At 32.8% G+C, this 16,283-nt stretch overlaps 2 protein-coding genes across 2 annotated transcripts; one reads left to right on the top strand and one right to left on the bottom strand.

The window, feature by feature from the left end:
- Window positions 1-204: 204 nt before the first annotated feature.
- LOC102587784 (receptor-like serine/threonine-protein kinase ALE2) lies at window positions 205-6,345 on the bottom strand. The gene is made up of 11 exons (XM_006342920.2): window positions 5,681-6,345; window positions 4,832-4,942; window positions 4,324-4,434; window positions 4,043-4,252; window positions 3,803-3,895; window positions 3,587-3,697; window positions 3,123-3,494; window positions 2,638-2,937; window positions 1,899-2,291; window positions 1,564-1,807; window positions 205-1,105 (listed from the first exon to the last, which is right to left on the bottom strand). Exons 1-11 carry the CDS (start codon window positions 5,754-5,756, stop codon window positions 469-471), a joined length of 2,658 nt encoding a protein of 885 aa, XP_006342982.1. The 5' UTR covers window positions 5,757-6,345; the 3' UTR covers window positions 205-468.
- Window positions 6,346-12,372: 6,027 nt separating this feature from the next.
- Window positions 12,373-13,732, top strand: LOC102587456 (protein YLS9). Its single transcript, XM_006342919.2, has one exon. It carries the CDS (start codon window positions 12,662-12,664, stop codon window positions 13,463-13,465), a length of 804 nt encoding a protein of 267 aa, XP_006342981.1. The 5' UTR covers window positions 12,373-12,661; the 3' UTR covers window positions 13,466-13,732.
- Window positions 13,733-16,283: the final 2,551 nt, after the last annotated feature.

Genomic DNA, 16,283 nt, shown 5'->3' with positions numbered 1-16,283 from the left:
GTAACATAAATCGAAGGAAAAGAAACTACAGGAGCAATACTACGACTACTAATATGAACAAACAATGCATTACTACGTACTAACCTTCTACCCGAATTCGGTAATTCCACACCCTCCTATCAAAGGCCATGTCCTCGGTAAGCTAAAACTCCATCATATCTTGTCTAATCACTTTTCCCCAATACTTCTGAAAATAACCTCAGATATCAAAAATTACTGAATTACTCATTAAGAAAGAGGAACTACAAAGTTTTAGTCCCACATTAAGTTTTGCACTTAAAGTAGAGAGGAGAGTACATAAAATGGACATTTTAAATCATCTGCCACTGAAAAATACTACAAATTATCAGGTTCAAATCTTCTTATGGTAATATCTACAGACAAAATAAGATAACTCCATGAACGCATAACAGCAATTATATGTTCTAATATAATGTAGGACTTTATGGTTGTTGCTAAAAGTTCTCATCATGTTTTTGATGAAAAACTATGTTCACTCATGCTGCCACTTGAAAGAACTCTCAACCTTTGCCAGAAATTCCTTTTTCTTCCCATTTTCAAAGGAGCGGAATTGAATTGTCTCCTAAAAGACTCAGATTCCAGTGTTCCGTATCTAGCTGATGCACTCTTTAACTCTGTAGCTGATAATGCCATTTGGACATTTAAAGGAGAATCAAAACCTGGAATTGATTTATGGACTAGTGAAGTGTCTGTCATAGAAAGGTCCTCGTGACTGCAACTTCGGGACATAGGCTCTCGTGTATCATCAAATTCATCACATACTAATTTCAAGGCTTGAACCACTTCTCCCATGAAAGGACGATGCGATACTTCTGGCTGTACACACATTGATGCTATTGCTGCAACTTTGCTGATACTATCAATTTGGATATCAGACTCTATAGCTTTATCTATTATTATTTCTAAACCTTCCTTGGTTGTCAGGAGCGGACGAGCCCAGGCTACAAGATTTTCTTGACCTGGAGGTTGTGATAGATCCACAGGTTTTCGTCCGCTTAAAAGTTCAAGGAGAACTACACCATAGCTATAAACATCACTTTTCACCAGGAGATGGCCAGTCATTGCATATTCTGGAGCTAGGTAGCTGCAGCAAATAATTAGCAAAAGTTAGGTACAAGCCAAGATCATATGTTGGGATTCTTCACCATTAGCAGAGGCAGATACAATATAAATTTAACCAGATACTCTAACCTACTCTAACACTCTTCATCACTTCCATGCCCAAACATGAGCTTGGACCGGGAGCCCAAAATAAGTATGGACCTGACTCTGATAATATGTAAAGATATGGCACATAAGCTTAACTCAACTCCAAAAGTTAGCTCATGAAGGAAGGATTGCATAAATCCATATAAGCAGACCACTAGTCCATTTCCCAACCAATGTGGGACTCTAATCCACTCTAACAAGATCATAAAAGCTGATCGCGTCAAGTACAAATTTTGACTATGCTTCTGCATATTAGCGTTGTCGCCTGTCAGCACTAGTTGAAGTATAGCAAGACAGAAAATTTCTCTCAATGAAAGAGTGCATAATGCATACCCAAAAGTGCCCATCACATGAGTGGAGATATGTTTGTTTCCCTCCTCCAGTGCTGATCTAGCCAAGCCAAAGTCTGAAACTTTTGGTGTAAAATCATGTTCCAGCAAGATGTTACTAGACTTGAAGTCCCTGTGTATTACACGAGGGCTCGAGTCCTCATGCAGATATGCCAATCCTCGAGCTGCACCTAATGCAATCTTCATTCTTGCATACCAATCAAGAGGAGAAGCCTCTTTATCAATTCCTGAAAGAGAAACCAAAATCACTTATTCAACCGGATATCTAACATGTCAAATATAAGTTCTGGTGTATTCATTTGTCAGATATGTACTAACCATGTAAATGTGATTCTACACTCCCATTAGGAACAAGTTCATAGACCAGGCAGCGACAGTTTTCCTCGGTGCAAATACCTATCAATTTGACTAAGTTTCTGTGATGCAGCCTACTAAGCATCTCAACTTCCGCCAAAAACTCACGACCTCCCTGCCGATCATCTCTTTTTAAAACCTTAACTGCTACTTTCCTTCCATCATCAAGGGTTCCACTGTACACAAGTCCAAAACCACCTTCCCCAAGGACCTTTGAAATGTCAAAGTTGTTAGTGGCTCTCTCTATATCGTTTGTACTGAAAATTTTCGCAGTTCCTGTGTAAGCTAAAATACTAGAACTGAAGGACATGGATTTTGAGCTGGGCTTACTTGCCAAAATCATAGATCCAGTACCACCTGTTCAATATATAGTCATCAGCTCTAAGACGCATTATGTAACAGTTTATCTGCATTTTCTGTTTACTACTCCCTCCGTTTCAATTTGTTTGACTTGACACGAAGTTTAAGAAGTAAGAAAAACCTTTGAATCTTGTGGTCTTAAACTAAAGACATGAAGAATGTACCAAAATATCCTTTAATCTTGTGGTCTTAAACATGTCATGTGAAAAGTTGAAATTAAAGAGTTGCCGAAACAGGAAAGAGACATTCTTTTTTAAACAGACTAAAAAGGAAAAATAAGACAAGCAAATTGAAACTGAGGGAACATATTTCGGATATTGCAATTCCTATCAGTAGAGTTTACCTGATGTTTTCCCTTGGGAGGAGATTAAAATATGTGGAGGTTGCTCGGGTGATTGAGCATAACATCCGCACTTAAACAACAGAAGCCAAATAAATCCCATGCACACAACAAAGGCTGTGATTGATGATATGACGATCACAATGATCATATTTCTAGCTATACCCTTCTTTCTCATTCTTGATGACACATCTACCCCCAGAGGTTTGATTGTCATTCCATCATTTTCATTGCCAGGATAGGCTGGTAGATCATCAATAGTAGCACTGCTCGAATGACGTGAAGGTGGAGACGGTGGTAACCCTGCAAAAGATCAACTCTATAAGAACTCAAACAATGGAATGTGTATAACACTAATAAAGTGCAGAGACACGGTTATCAGAGAATGGAGAACAAGCAAAATCAGCATGATAGAACTAATTTAGCCAATGAACATTGACATAACTGAAGTAACAACCAATTAAATATTAATGGTACTAATTGACAACCTGGATAACGGACATAAACCATCTCATAGGCACCAAAATCCATAGTCTTAATGAATAACGCCCTCTTCCAGAACTTCTGATAGATGGTAAAAGCTGTGGCAGCATCAAACTTTCCATCTGTAGGAACCAAGTTGATATGTACAATTGTTTTCTCAAGCTGTTGGTCAGCTGCATTTGCTCCCATAATGCGCACTTGACTCATGTTTAGCGAAACACCAGCAGCAATTACCTTGGCTAGCTCAGATACCAAAGGAAAGAAGGTATAGAGTGTGACATTGAGGCGCATCGCAACCTGAATGGGCCACACACAGCCGCAGGGTGATCCAGGAGGTGTGTACGTCAACGGCTCAGTGCATGTCAAAGAACTACAATCTAATAATCAAACATTTTACTTAATAAAAAATGATAGATAAAGGAAACTGAGAGAACATCAATAAGAAAGCTAAAAGCACTTGTCTACGTACCATGATTTGGAGGTGGTGGTGGCAGTGTCATAACAGGTAAAGGTGGTGGTCTCAGTTTCTTTCCTTTTATAGATGAACTCGTTGGCGATATTGTAGGTGTACTCATGGGAACTGACAGCAATACGAAGAATCAGATAATTAGCATTTGTTAAGTGTTACCTTTTATTACAAATAAGAAAAGAGATGATGCATTAGCATTACAATTTATATACATACTTCCCGTGTGACTAGGTTGGAATATCGGTGATGATACAGGTGCCCAACTTATTGAAGAAGGAACAGGAGACGTGAACGGAGAGATCGAAGGACCTATATAATTTATGAAAAGAAAAATATAGTCACTTGTTTAGGTAAAACCAAAAGGTAAGCTAATCTTTGAACCATCCAAATATATATTTTACTATATCTATTTTCTATTTACAAGACCGAAGGCAATATGTTTTTAGAATAGCTTACCTGACCAGCTTGAACTGGGTGGATGGAGGTGATCATATGGTTTAGTAAAGTCACTGTGTTTGTTTCTCCTGTGATGATGCCTGATAGAGGAGATTGAAGGCGCGGATGCAGAACTGTGTACTTGCTTTCCTCCAGAATTCCTAAAATGGGGTGAAGTTGAAGGTGCATCCGCGTAATTAGATGGTTCCAAGATCTTGTGCTGATAAGTAGCTGCAGAACCAAATCTGACTATCAGATTTTACCAAATTCAAAACATAAATAGTTCTGGCTATTTAAAATACCTTTAGTTGGATGATGATATGGGTGTGGAGCACTGTGAAATGCCTCGAGATGGGGCGCAGCAGCAAACCTGTCATGTCTCTTCCATCGAGAAGTTGGAGTGGGAAACAAATCTGCAATGTGTATGCGATGCAACACCATATCAAAAGATCTGCTAGTCAGGAAATATCTATTACATTTTACATGACAATAGTTTTTGTCATTTTCAGTTTGCCACACATTTTTGCATAACAAATGTTGTTTTATAATATCGTATAAATAATCTTTAGGAGGCCTTAAGTATATGAAGATACACGAATGCTAACATATGAGGAGCATGATTAAAAAATGCCTCAAATTGACGAAATCAAAGAGTATATCCTCGACTTCATTTCTAGTCTTAACAGTGTATCTAAAGGCAGTTCACCATTCACAAAATTATCATGAAATGACTAGATGGAAAGCACATTAAAATAAAATGTGTTGTAAAGGTCAGAGATCAAACACATACAAACGGATAGAATGTCTCACCTTCTTGTAGGAGGGATTTATGTGATCCTGCATTTCTCTGTACACTAAGATCAATTCGTCCGTCCTTGAGAAATGCAGAAGCTGCTGTTTTCAGTGAATGTAGGTTGAATCCTGCAATGATACTAAAGCTATTTAGTAACCCTGGAATACTCATACAAAACTAGATCATAACTTCATATTCCTACTTAATTCCTATAGTCATCCATTGCATTTTATCTTCTCCTTCGATATCTAGAAAACAAAGAAAAAACTACTAAATTACAAGTCCAGAAGCAGCTGAGCTTATAATCAACGTGTTCAACCGAACTCAGTACATGTAATATACATATGTAAGAGTGTGTTGTGTTTGAAAAACTAAGTATACAATGAATTTTAAATTTTGAACCCATAGTTATAGAAGGACGAGTTCAGTGCTAAGATTGAACTCATAAAGTTTAAATCTTGGATCCGCCACTGACTACAACAAACACAATTACCCATCCTAACCCTCTCTCACTGGAAGAGCAAACTCACAATCAAAGCCCTTGCTCAAACAATCAAGAATTGCATTCTTGACACAACAATAACAACAACATACCCAATGTAGTCCCACAGAGTGGAATCTAAGGAGGGTAGAATATACGCAGCCCTTACCCCTACCTTAGAAGCGCAAACACATTGTTTCCAATAGACCCTCGGGCTCAAGAAAAAACAATCCAAAAAGAAGTAAAGGAAGTGAAAGCATAACAAAGCATACTGAGCAATAACTACAACAAAATAATAGGATACTCAAAAGTACAAGAAACAACAGAAAGCAATCGAAATCGAAGGACAAGAAACTACCGAACCAATGTGATCACAATATGATACCTGCAGATAATTGGATTGAAAAAATACTTAGAATCACCAAGAACCTCAACAACATGAAACTCTGCAGCAACCCCATTTCCCTCCTCAAGAAAAATGCAGAGAGAATCAAATTACAGAACCATTCATTGGTCTATCAACCAAGAAAAAAAAAATTTGAATGAAAATTGTACTATTTTTAGTACAATGTGGTCAGAAAGAACATGATGATATGTTTCAAGGACTACAAAAATACAAGTGTCTTTAGCTTATGAAAATAAGACCCCAAAATGGTACTATCAAGAACCCTGTCCAAGTTAGGTGGGGAATAAGTAGTAATAAAACCACAAAATTTCTCAGATTTTTTTATATTCTTGGAATGAAATAATCATTTTTAAGAGAAGGGGTTTTAAAGATTGTTCAACTGATCAAGTAAAAAAAAAGAAGATAAATAGTACAAGTACAACACTAGAGGATTGATCAAGAAAAGAGCTAAAGCTAAAGCCAGAGAGACACTGAAAGAGAAAAGCTCTTTTCTTTTTCTTGTGGGGATGAAAGAAACAAAGGACAGAGATGAAAATTATTCATAGATCCATTTGACATGATTTGTTTTAGTTGAATATTACTAGTAAACATTCAAATCTTTTCAGTTGAAATTGTTGACATATTGTTCAAGTGGAATGCCACACCCCCATTTTACTGACTTTATTTTTTAATGCCCTGACTGTGTAAATTACACTCTGTTTTATTTAAGTTTACTTATAATAATAGGTTACTCTCTGTAGTGTCGGAAATCACGAAGCTTTAGGTTTAAATTTCTTTCTGTTTATTCGAACATAGATCAATAAGAGTTATTTGATAGTTATGTTGGTGGAAGATAACATGTGCTCCTGAAATTAGTCAAGCTACGTACAAGCTGACACAAATCATATACTTAATTGAGGCGCGTGCAAGATGACACAAAAATCACATTCATTCGGGGCTATTAATTTTTTAAGGTCATTTACAACAAACAAAAAAATTAGGATCTTTCAATAAATTTATTTTTTTTTAATTTAAGAGTGATCAAGAGATCTTATTTTCTCGCAACTCTTCGTAACAAGTCAGTCATGGTAACATAAAAAATCAATAAAGTAATTAATATATTATAATCGTGAAATTATACTGATGGTATTTTAAAGTATATTTTTAATCCTTGGCAGGTTTCCACCATTATGAAGTAATGATCCACTTGCAGTGTCATTTTCAGCTCACTAACTTGAAAAGATTAGTCTTTGATTTATTAATTACACTCTAATGCAAGCAATTAAACTTGAGGATAGTAAAAGGTAGTGTCATTTCCACCTTTTACTTTTAAAAAAAAAATTGAAAGCAGCAAAATAACATAATGCCCCACGTTCCATACGTGATTGGAATCAATTATTTGTTTATCATATAGTATCAATCTAGCTACCATCATATTTATAATATTTGAAAACATTTAATTACTCAATACTATAGTAGCTACTTCAATTCCACTCATTTCCCATTAACAAGTAACTTTTTTCCCTAACATCATCAATACACCAATATAATTTTATAGTTGGAAGAGTTTTCTAAATGAACTTTTATCTCTTATTCAAATTGATATTTACTATTTTCTATCATAGGAGAAATCAAGATTAAAATTCAAAAGATTTAGTTTGTTACACCTGAATTCATTGCATTTTTAATCAAAACTATGGATCAAAACTTAATATTTGTTTATATTTTTATTTTTTACGTATACTATCTATATTGCATCTAAAAAATGATTGGTTGAATTAACCCATTATTCGCATGTTGCGTGGTTTGTTAAAAGAATGTTTTATCTTGTCTAAATTTAAATTTCAATCTCTTGTGGAGAATAATTTTTATTTCAATTTTATTGACCACTAAAATAAAAATCAAATATCAACTTACATTTCATACTTCGTGACTTACACCTCGTCTCACATCCAACCTTTTAGAACACTAACTGTATTAACCGTTAAATCACACGGTTAATATTTGTTTTACTTTATTAACCGTTAAATCATACGGTTGAGGTGCAAGTGAAATTCCTCCATTGGTATATGAATATTGAACTTATAATTGGACAGCTTATAATGGGTAGAACCTAACTATTAATAGTCTGGTGGGTACTGTTCAATGTTTGGAAGATATGGTGATTGGTGAATAATGCAAATCAGAATGGGTATTGATTTAAGTACTATTCTATAGGAGACACAATTTAGAATTGGAATAATATGGGCTATGTCCCACCACCGGCAGGTACGGATCTAGAAGTTCAGATATGAGCTTAATTAAATTTAATAGTTTTTTCATTTAAATTATATTTTAAGAAATTTATTAAATATATATAATTATTAAATCTAAAATTTAATTATTATCACTTGAGATCATTATTTTAAAATTTAAAATTTATAAAATTAAAATTTTGATTCTGTCTCCGACCACCGAGGTTAGGTTAAGTTAGTTGATTTTGGAATGGGGTGGTTGGACAGCATCTTCACCACATTACATATCTACTACTCTATGTATAATCTTTTCTTATTTTTTGGTGAAAATGATATTATATACTTTGACGTCAAAAACTCTTCAACATTCTGTCGGTGCTGTTGGCCCAGTTCCCAATATACTCTATTTATTTATAATTTATAATTATATAAACTTTTTAAAAAAAGGGAATAATAACACTTTCAATTCCTCAGTTATTAATAAATTGTAATTTTAAACATTATGATATATGCTTCAACACACGTACTTAATCTTCAACAGGTTAAAGAAAAAACAATTATATTCTCTTTGTATAGGAAAAAATGATTTTTCTCTTTCCGTTCCAATTTATGCGATCAATGTAATTGGAATTTTAAGAATCAAACAAAAAAAATTGAATTTCTTTATATGTGTTTTTTCTCCTTTAGCATCATGTACAAAACAACATGGGAAAAATTTCTTTCTAGAAATCTCCTTCAGTATAGAAATAAAAATCTAGCTAAACTATAAGATATTTTGTTCAAACATTTGGAAATATGTATAAAATCGACATAATCAAATATACTTGAGAGCGTCCAAATATCTTTACACATCAATTCTACCTAAACGGCGAATCAGATTTTGATCATATCAAGACATAAACAAAAGTATTATTCAAGTTAATATATTTGTGTAAGATTTTTTCATAATATAAGAGGTAAGCGTTTGATTTTAAAAGATAGGAGTGGTGAAAATAGATATATCCAAAATGGAAAGTGTTAAATAATTTAATGTTCTTCACAGTTGACTCTAAAGAACCTTTTGAAATGTTGTGGAATTTAAAATCTTTTTTTTTTTTTGTTTAGCATTTACAACATTTATTGGAAAGGATGTGAGGATTTAATAATTTATTAAACCACTTGTTCTTTTTTCTATTGGAAAAATGGGCAGAATCTTTGAATAAAAGGAAATGGAAGATTCTAATTTACTCCCTCGTTCCTATTTACTTGTCAAACATTTCTTAATTTGATTTTTTCTTATACTTTTCATTTTTGACAAATTAAAAAAGGATAATTTATTTTATTAATATTGAATTAATGTCTTTGAAAAATGTAGTGAGTAATATATTTGGGATTCTATCAATTAACAGTGGTAAAATGATAAACTTACTACACCAATTATTATTTTCTTAATAGGTGTGTCAAGTTAAAATTTAACAAGTAAAAAGGGACGGAGGGAATAATTTTTTCATAAAAAAAAAGAAGCTTTAATCACATGCTTATTTTTTGTAAATAGTCAAATAATTTGTCAGCATTAATGTTGCCCATTCATTTAGCACTTAGCAGGAAGGCTGTTGGGCCTCCTATGGCCCAATGAGACAGTAAGTGGGCTGCTGCTCGGTAGGTTGACATTTTGGCTATTGGGTTTCTGTAGTAGGCCCATCAAGGCCGCTACTGGGCTGTTGCTATTTCTACAAATCTTATATCAGGTAACTGGTAAGGTCTACTTATATCATATCTCTGCAAACTTCACTTGTGAAATTTCACTAAATATGTCATTACTGTTGATTCATGTGGTTCAAAACCAAGGAACGAATCAGGGGGTTCAAAAATTCGTTGTGCCACCTAATTTTTCAAATTGTGACTAAAAATTCATAACAAATTCGAAAACTAGTCATCCCACCTAATTTTTTTCGTTCAACCAGCCTAATTGGGCCAAACAGAGCAGTAAAGAGTAAAACGAAAATGATTTTAGAGTTGAAAGTAGCCCATAATATGTACAACAAACCAAATAGAGAAAAGGCGGGACCCACAGGATCACTCTCACACCTGCCTTCGGCTTTATAACACTTTCAACTATTCCACGCAACGCAATGGTGGAGAAGTTCATCAAGGAAAAACATATATTCCAAATATTTAATTCGTTTTAATTTATTTGTCTTATTTATTATTTAAATAATAAAAATCTATATATTGTCTATCATAATTTTTTTCAATTACCTTCTAAATAGATTCAATTGTTAACTATTACAACTTATATAGTATGTTTGTCATCCAATCAAATCTACTAACGATCGATTTAAGGAACAAGAACCATGAGATTGATAAAAGAACCTCGCTGAAAACAATCATGTATGTAATTTCACGGTTTGGAAATATTTCTTTCTACTATCTGTTCGCTCTTTTTATACATCTAAGTTCAAAAAAATTATATTCAAATTCACAATAAACTGATCCTCAATCTGAAATGTGTGGGCCATAGTTGTTAAAGTGGACACATCTATTTTAGGTGCAAATTACACTAATCCAAGGCCCCATACGTTTTCCACGCGACTGCACAACTAATTCAACTCCTCTCTTTTTGGTTTTATTATTATTGCCAAAATTATTTAAAAACTATTTTCAAAAATTCCTTTATGCTTTTCTACAATATTTTCCTCACACGTTAGAATAAGTATTTTTTTTCTATTAAAAAGTACTCCTAATAACAAGTCAATAATAAGATTGCTTTAATTGGTACAATTAACTTTTCTTCTCTCCTTCAATCTGACTTGTTAACAAAAATACTTAAGAAGAAAATGAAGGCAAGTGGCTTTATAATAATCAAATTTTCAGAAAATGATTAGAATGAAAATATATGAAATACAATGTATATTGTCAATTTTTTTGATATTGCTAATACAATGAATTATACATCTTGTAATATTAAATAAGATACATACTCAATATATGTATTAGTTATACAGACGTTGAAGTATCATCGAATTAAATATTAAATAATTTTAAAACTAACACATTCTACCAAACAGCCAGTAAAATTTATCAACGTATTTTTTAAAAAAAATATTAGCAAGTTCTTTAGTAGAGTTGACCTCAAACTGTAATCAATAGCTGCAACTCAAATGTCATATAATTATTACATTTTTATTTATAAAATATTTTAAAATAAGGCAAGTTTTCTTATAATAATCAAATTGTCAGAAACTTGCAAGACTATGAGAAATTAATTATTTTTCCTTTTTTTTTTTTTTTTTTTGAAAATTGCCTTAGAAAAAAATGGAGTATTAGCGAGATTTAAGCTCTGGATCAGTTAACTGTGTGCACATGGTATGATATTGAATTCTCCGGTTAGCCAATTTTGATTTTTGACTTTTAGAAATATATTATTATTATTATATTAAATTAATTTATATGTGTAAACACAGTTTCAGTATTTTATGATATGATTTACTGATATCATAATTTAATCGATTTTGACTTATATATTATTCATATAATTACGATTATTATATTAAAAATTACGATTTCGATTTTTCAAGAAGTCTCAATTATATTATTCATACACATATAAAATGTAAAAATACCTAAAATAAAGTCCAAACAATTCATTTGTTAATCAACTACACAAAAAAAATAAAAATTAATCAAGATATAATAATCAAAATTTCAATATCTACGCAATTAATTTTTATAATAATATTAATTTATATATTTATTAGTATTATAATGATATATTCGTAATATATATAATAAAATTACATGCTTAGATATGATATTTCGATATTTATTTTTCAAACAATTCCGTTATGAGTAACCCAAATAGTTCATATATTCAACAATAGTTGTCAACTATTGGCTTGGCATGTGAATTAAGAAGCCATAAATAATAAGGGTAATTTTACTAAATCACTTTTATTAAATATAATATAAGTAATCCAAAAATTGAAAAATAAACAATATTCCTTCCATTTCATATTAACTGAATTTTTGAGGGTTTTTTCATCGTTCAAAACAATGGAATTGTTTAAATTTTAAAATAGATGTTTGAATTTTTTTCCGTATTTGCCTTTTCCTTTAGTGAAATTAGATATTTTCTAGGAGATAAATTGTTCTACTTGCAATGTTATATTTATGATTTCACAAAGGACAATAATGGATTCAATGTTTTTCTTTATAAGTGTACATTGTCTTACAAATTCAGTTAATATAGAATAAAGAAAATATTTAATAGCAAGGGTAAAATAGGCACAATGAATAAATTATTCATTGATTTTATAAACTGAACAAATATTGTCAACATTTCAAAATAGTACCGTGGACAAGTAGAGATTAACGGAATATACATTACGACCAATAGTTTCCAAACTCTAATCTCAACACGAATCTTTAAATGTCGATTCATAAACTACTTTCCATAAATTAGAATAACTGTACCGCGTATACAGTTAAAAGGCAATAAAAATAATACAAATAATTAATGACCATAATTAGTGCCGATTAAACACTCGCTAATCAAAGCGTGTGGTGATTCTGATTGGTTGGTGAATAACACCTATAATTTGATCATTAGTTATAAGGTACTTGTCTCTTCAAAATTCTCCATTGTTGTTCCTTTTTCACCTTCACCATTAATTTATTCTCCTTTTTCTCTCTATATATAACACACAAAGAAAACCCTAATCCCTAATTCCTAATTTCCATTTTTTTTTTCCTTCCAAAAGTTCCTATTATGGCGGATAGAGTATACCCAGCTGCTAAACCAGCTGCCCCTAATGGCACTGCTGCTCCCGCTCCCGCTCCTGCCGCCGCCGCCGCCGCCAACGGCGGAGCTAATCAGACGTTTCCGGCGAACAAAGCTCAACTTTACAACGCTGCTAGACCTACTTACCGTCCTATGCCGCCTCCCCGCCGTAAACACCGACGAAGCTGCTGCTGTTGTTGTTGCCTGTTTATTACCTTTTTCATAATCACTATTGTTCTACTTGCTGCAATTGCCGGTGCGATTTTCTGGGTGCTTTACCGTCCTCAGAGGCCTTCGTTCTCTGTTTCTACTCTTCAAGTCTCTCAATTCAATCTTACTTCTACGAAACTCGCGTCTAAGTTCAACCTCACCGTTGTTGCTCGTAATCCTAACAAAAAGATCTCTTTCTTCTACGATCCGATTAACATCTCGTTCAATTCAAACGATGTTGACATCGGAGACGGATCGTTACCGGCTTTTATGCATGATAGGAAAAACACGACGACGTTGAAGACGGTAGTGTCAAGTTCAGGGAAAAATCTCGACGATTCTGCGATTTCTAATCTGAAATCTAAATTGAAGAATAAGAACACTCTGCCATTGGAGATAAAACTTGATACAAAAGTTAAAGTCAAAGTTGGAAGCTTGAAAACGAAGAAAGTTGGAATTCGAGTTAAATGCAGTGGTATTAAAATTACTGTTCCTTCTGGCAAAACTCCGACTAAAGCTACTACTTCCAATGTGAAATGCAAAGTGGATCTTCGAATCAAGATCTGGAAATGGACTTTCTGATGAGCACTTTGATTTTAGGGTAGAAGGAAATGGTGTGATTTTCCTTTACCCTGTTATTTTGCTTGTTGATTTCTTTGTTTTTTTTTTGTTTTTTGGTAAATGGATGTTTGTAGGATATAGTTCAATTTGGTTTTTGTTATATATACATAATCTGCCAAATCAAATTTGTTCAGTTAGGATTGGAAGTAGCAGCATATATTCATTCTTAATATACATAGTATTTGTATGTGTTATTTGATCATATATTGAATTTACATTTCAATGATTCTTCTCCCTGTTATCATCAGACATATCGTTATCGTAATTTAATCTTGATTTTCATCTGTTTTATTACCGGAATGAAAAATTTGCCGGCAATGGAAGTTGATGATGAAAGGTGTCAAGTTGATTATATTAATATGTATGATTAAACAGGGTGCATTGACTTAATTAAACACATGATTGGAGTAGGGGCAAGTGCCTGCTCACCAGAAAACAGCTGTGTTAATTTGATAGTCAAAATCTGTAGACAGGGGCGGACCATAGTAGGATATGTGGGACTATTACGTATATAGCAGCTTGATGTTATTTAATTTTTTTTTTATAAACTCCAAATTCTGAATCCGTGACCGGCAGAACGGGTTAAGGGGGCCATGGAGGGTTCAATAATGAAGATTAGTTTAATGTAGTGAATAGGGGTGAAGAAAGATGTCGGTGAAAAAATTGTATTAGTTGGAGTAGTAGGACCACTCGACGTTTCCAACTCAAATTCCGAGATTTGTCATTAGTTGCCTTTCTTTTTGATACATTTTTTTAATTGTTTGTTTGAGGGTGTCTGGTTTGCAGAAAATTAGGAGTACGAGTAATAAAATGAAGAAAAAGTACACAACTAAAAAGAGGTTTGGAAAAGTCAGTATGTCACGGCATGGGATTTGGTGCCAAGTTACAAAGCAAAAGTACCTAGAAGGTGGTAAGGTAGTTTAGTAAATGTTGGATGTACAACTTGGCACGGCAAAGGGACAACTAAGAGGTGTTTGGATTGATTTAAAAGTTGGTCAAATCAATTTTTAAGTCGGTTTTTTATTTTTGGAAGTGTTTGACAAATATAAAAAATAACTTAAAATAAGTCAAAAATGACTTAAAATAAATAAAAGAATGACTTAAAATAAGTCAGAAATCAAAAGTAAGTCTCCCCCACTTTTTATTTTTTGACTTAAAAGTCATTTCAGTTTGATTTTTTATTTTTGACTTAAAAATTATTTTTTTTAAATCAATTCAAACGGGCTATAAGGCATTATGCATCAAAGCCAATTAGCATGTGCAATGGGCTAGAAAGGGTACTGGAGTTTATCCGAACCTCCTTCGTAAACAAATTACACTAAATCAAAATTATTGTTTATATATATACGATTGTTATTGAATCTCCTTAGCTTTTAAGTATGTGTACTTCCGACTCTGCTATAGGTTTGTGCGTAGGAGTCAGTAATGACATGAGCAAGGCAGAATTCGGCTAAGGCGCAGACAACAAGTATGAAGTATACATGTTCTAAACATGGAGTTTTTTGTGCCTTAGGTATTTGAACACCTAACAATTGAGGATGTCAATCTTTTTAATAAGAGTCATTTTGAGTCTGACACGTGTAAGTGGCAACACAACACATTTGATAAGGCATTATTTCAGCAAAGAAAATCACAGTATGACACTTGGGATGATAAAGATCAATGAGAGAGGAAGACATCTCTTTCATAGTATTGAAGAATTTGAGTTAATGTGAGTATATAGACATCAAAGGCATGTGTAAGCTTGTGTAAAGGGCCACTATTTCAAAACAATACTACAAAATGGGAAATGCAAATTGCAATTAATTAGCATGATTGGTGAATGATGATTGGGCATGTGGACAATGCCATATTGATGTATACTACTAATAACTAGTCCAACAAATAGTAACATGCCCACATGTTTAGTCATACTTGGCTATGCTTCTTAAATCATTCTAACTCAACCAATTCTTCAGCCTCCAGCTCATATTTAGTGCGACCATTGCCTCCTAAAATGGTGTATTTCATGTAATTGTCATTGAATTTAAGTTTTATACAATTTTTATTCTATGTTTTAAACTATCAGAGACACTCTCTCTAGCTCTGCCTCTAGATCTAATAACTAGAGAAATAACGTAAATATAGTTATACATCTATACAACAATTATACTCTAAAACGATATTTTACTATAACAATTCCAAACAAATAATATTGTTATAAAAAGATTCGATTGTATTTAATTCCTTGTAGAATATGCAAACAAATTACATTACAATTATAAAAGTCAGTGTCCTCCTCCTTCCTATCTAAGTTCAATGATTGGCGCTAGTCGCCAGATAAGCATTTCCTAATTCTAGACCTGTCCCCTACAGCTCATTTATTAATTATTTGTAAAATATACATAAAATTAGAAGAAGAATCACTCTATATAAGCTGTAAAGTCTCAATTGTTCGGTTTATACAACTTTATTTATTTATTACTGTTTTCTGAATAAAGACTCACATAGTTTCTTTAATACGACTACTTTTTCTTTAATACAAAATTTTAGAACATGTATGACGTGTGTTAGCAATTAATAAGACCAATTAAAATTTCTAATTGTGCTCTATGTATTTAGGGTAGGAAGTAAAGAAATGGTAGGTTTTTTAATATATAGCCAAAAATATTTTAGGCAAAATGTTGGGACAGTGGGTGTAGAATGTGAAGTTGAATATGCAAATTCATTTTTTTTCCTTTGAAAGTTGATACTATTAAACATATTTTTCCTTTCTTGAGCTCAAGGTCTATAGAAAACC

Source organism: Solanum tuberosum, unplaced genomic scaffold (assembly GCF_000226075.1).
Source record: "Solanum tuberosum cultivar DM 1-3 516 R44 unplaced genomic scaffold, SolTub_3.0 scf00040, whole genome shotgun sequence".
Lineage (NCBI taxonomy): Eukaryota > Viridiplantae > Streptophyta > Magnoliopsida > Solanales > Solanaceae > Solanum > Solanum tuberosum.
Note: the sequence above shows the minus strand (reverse complement) of the source record. Positions and strands in the feature narration are given on the sequence as shown.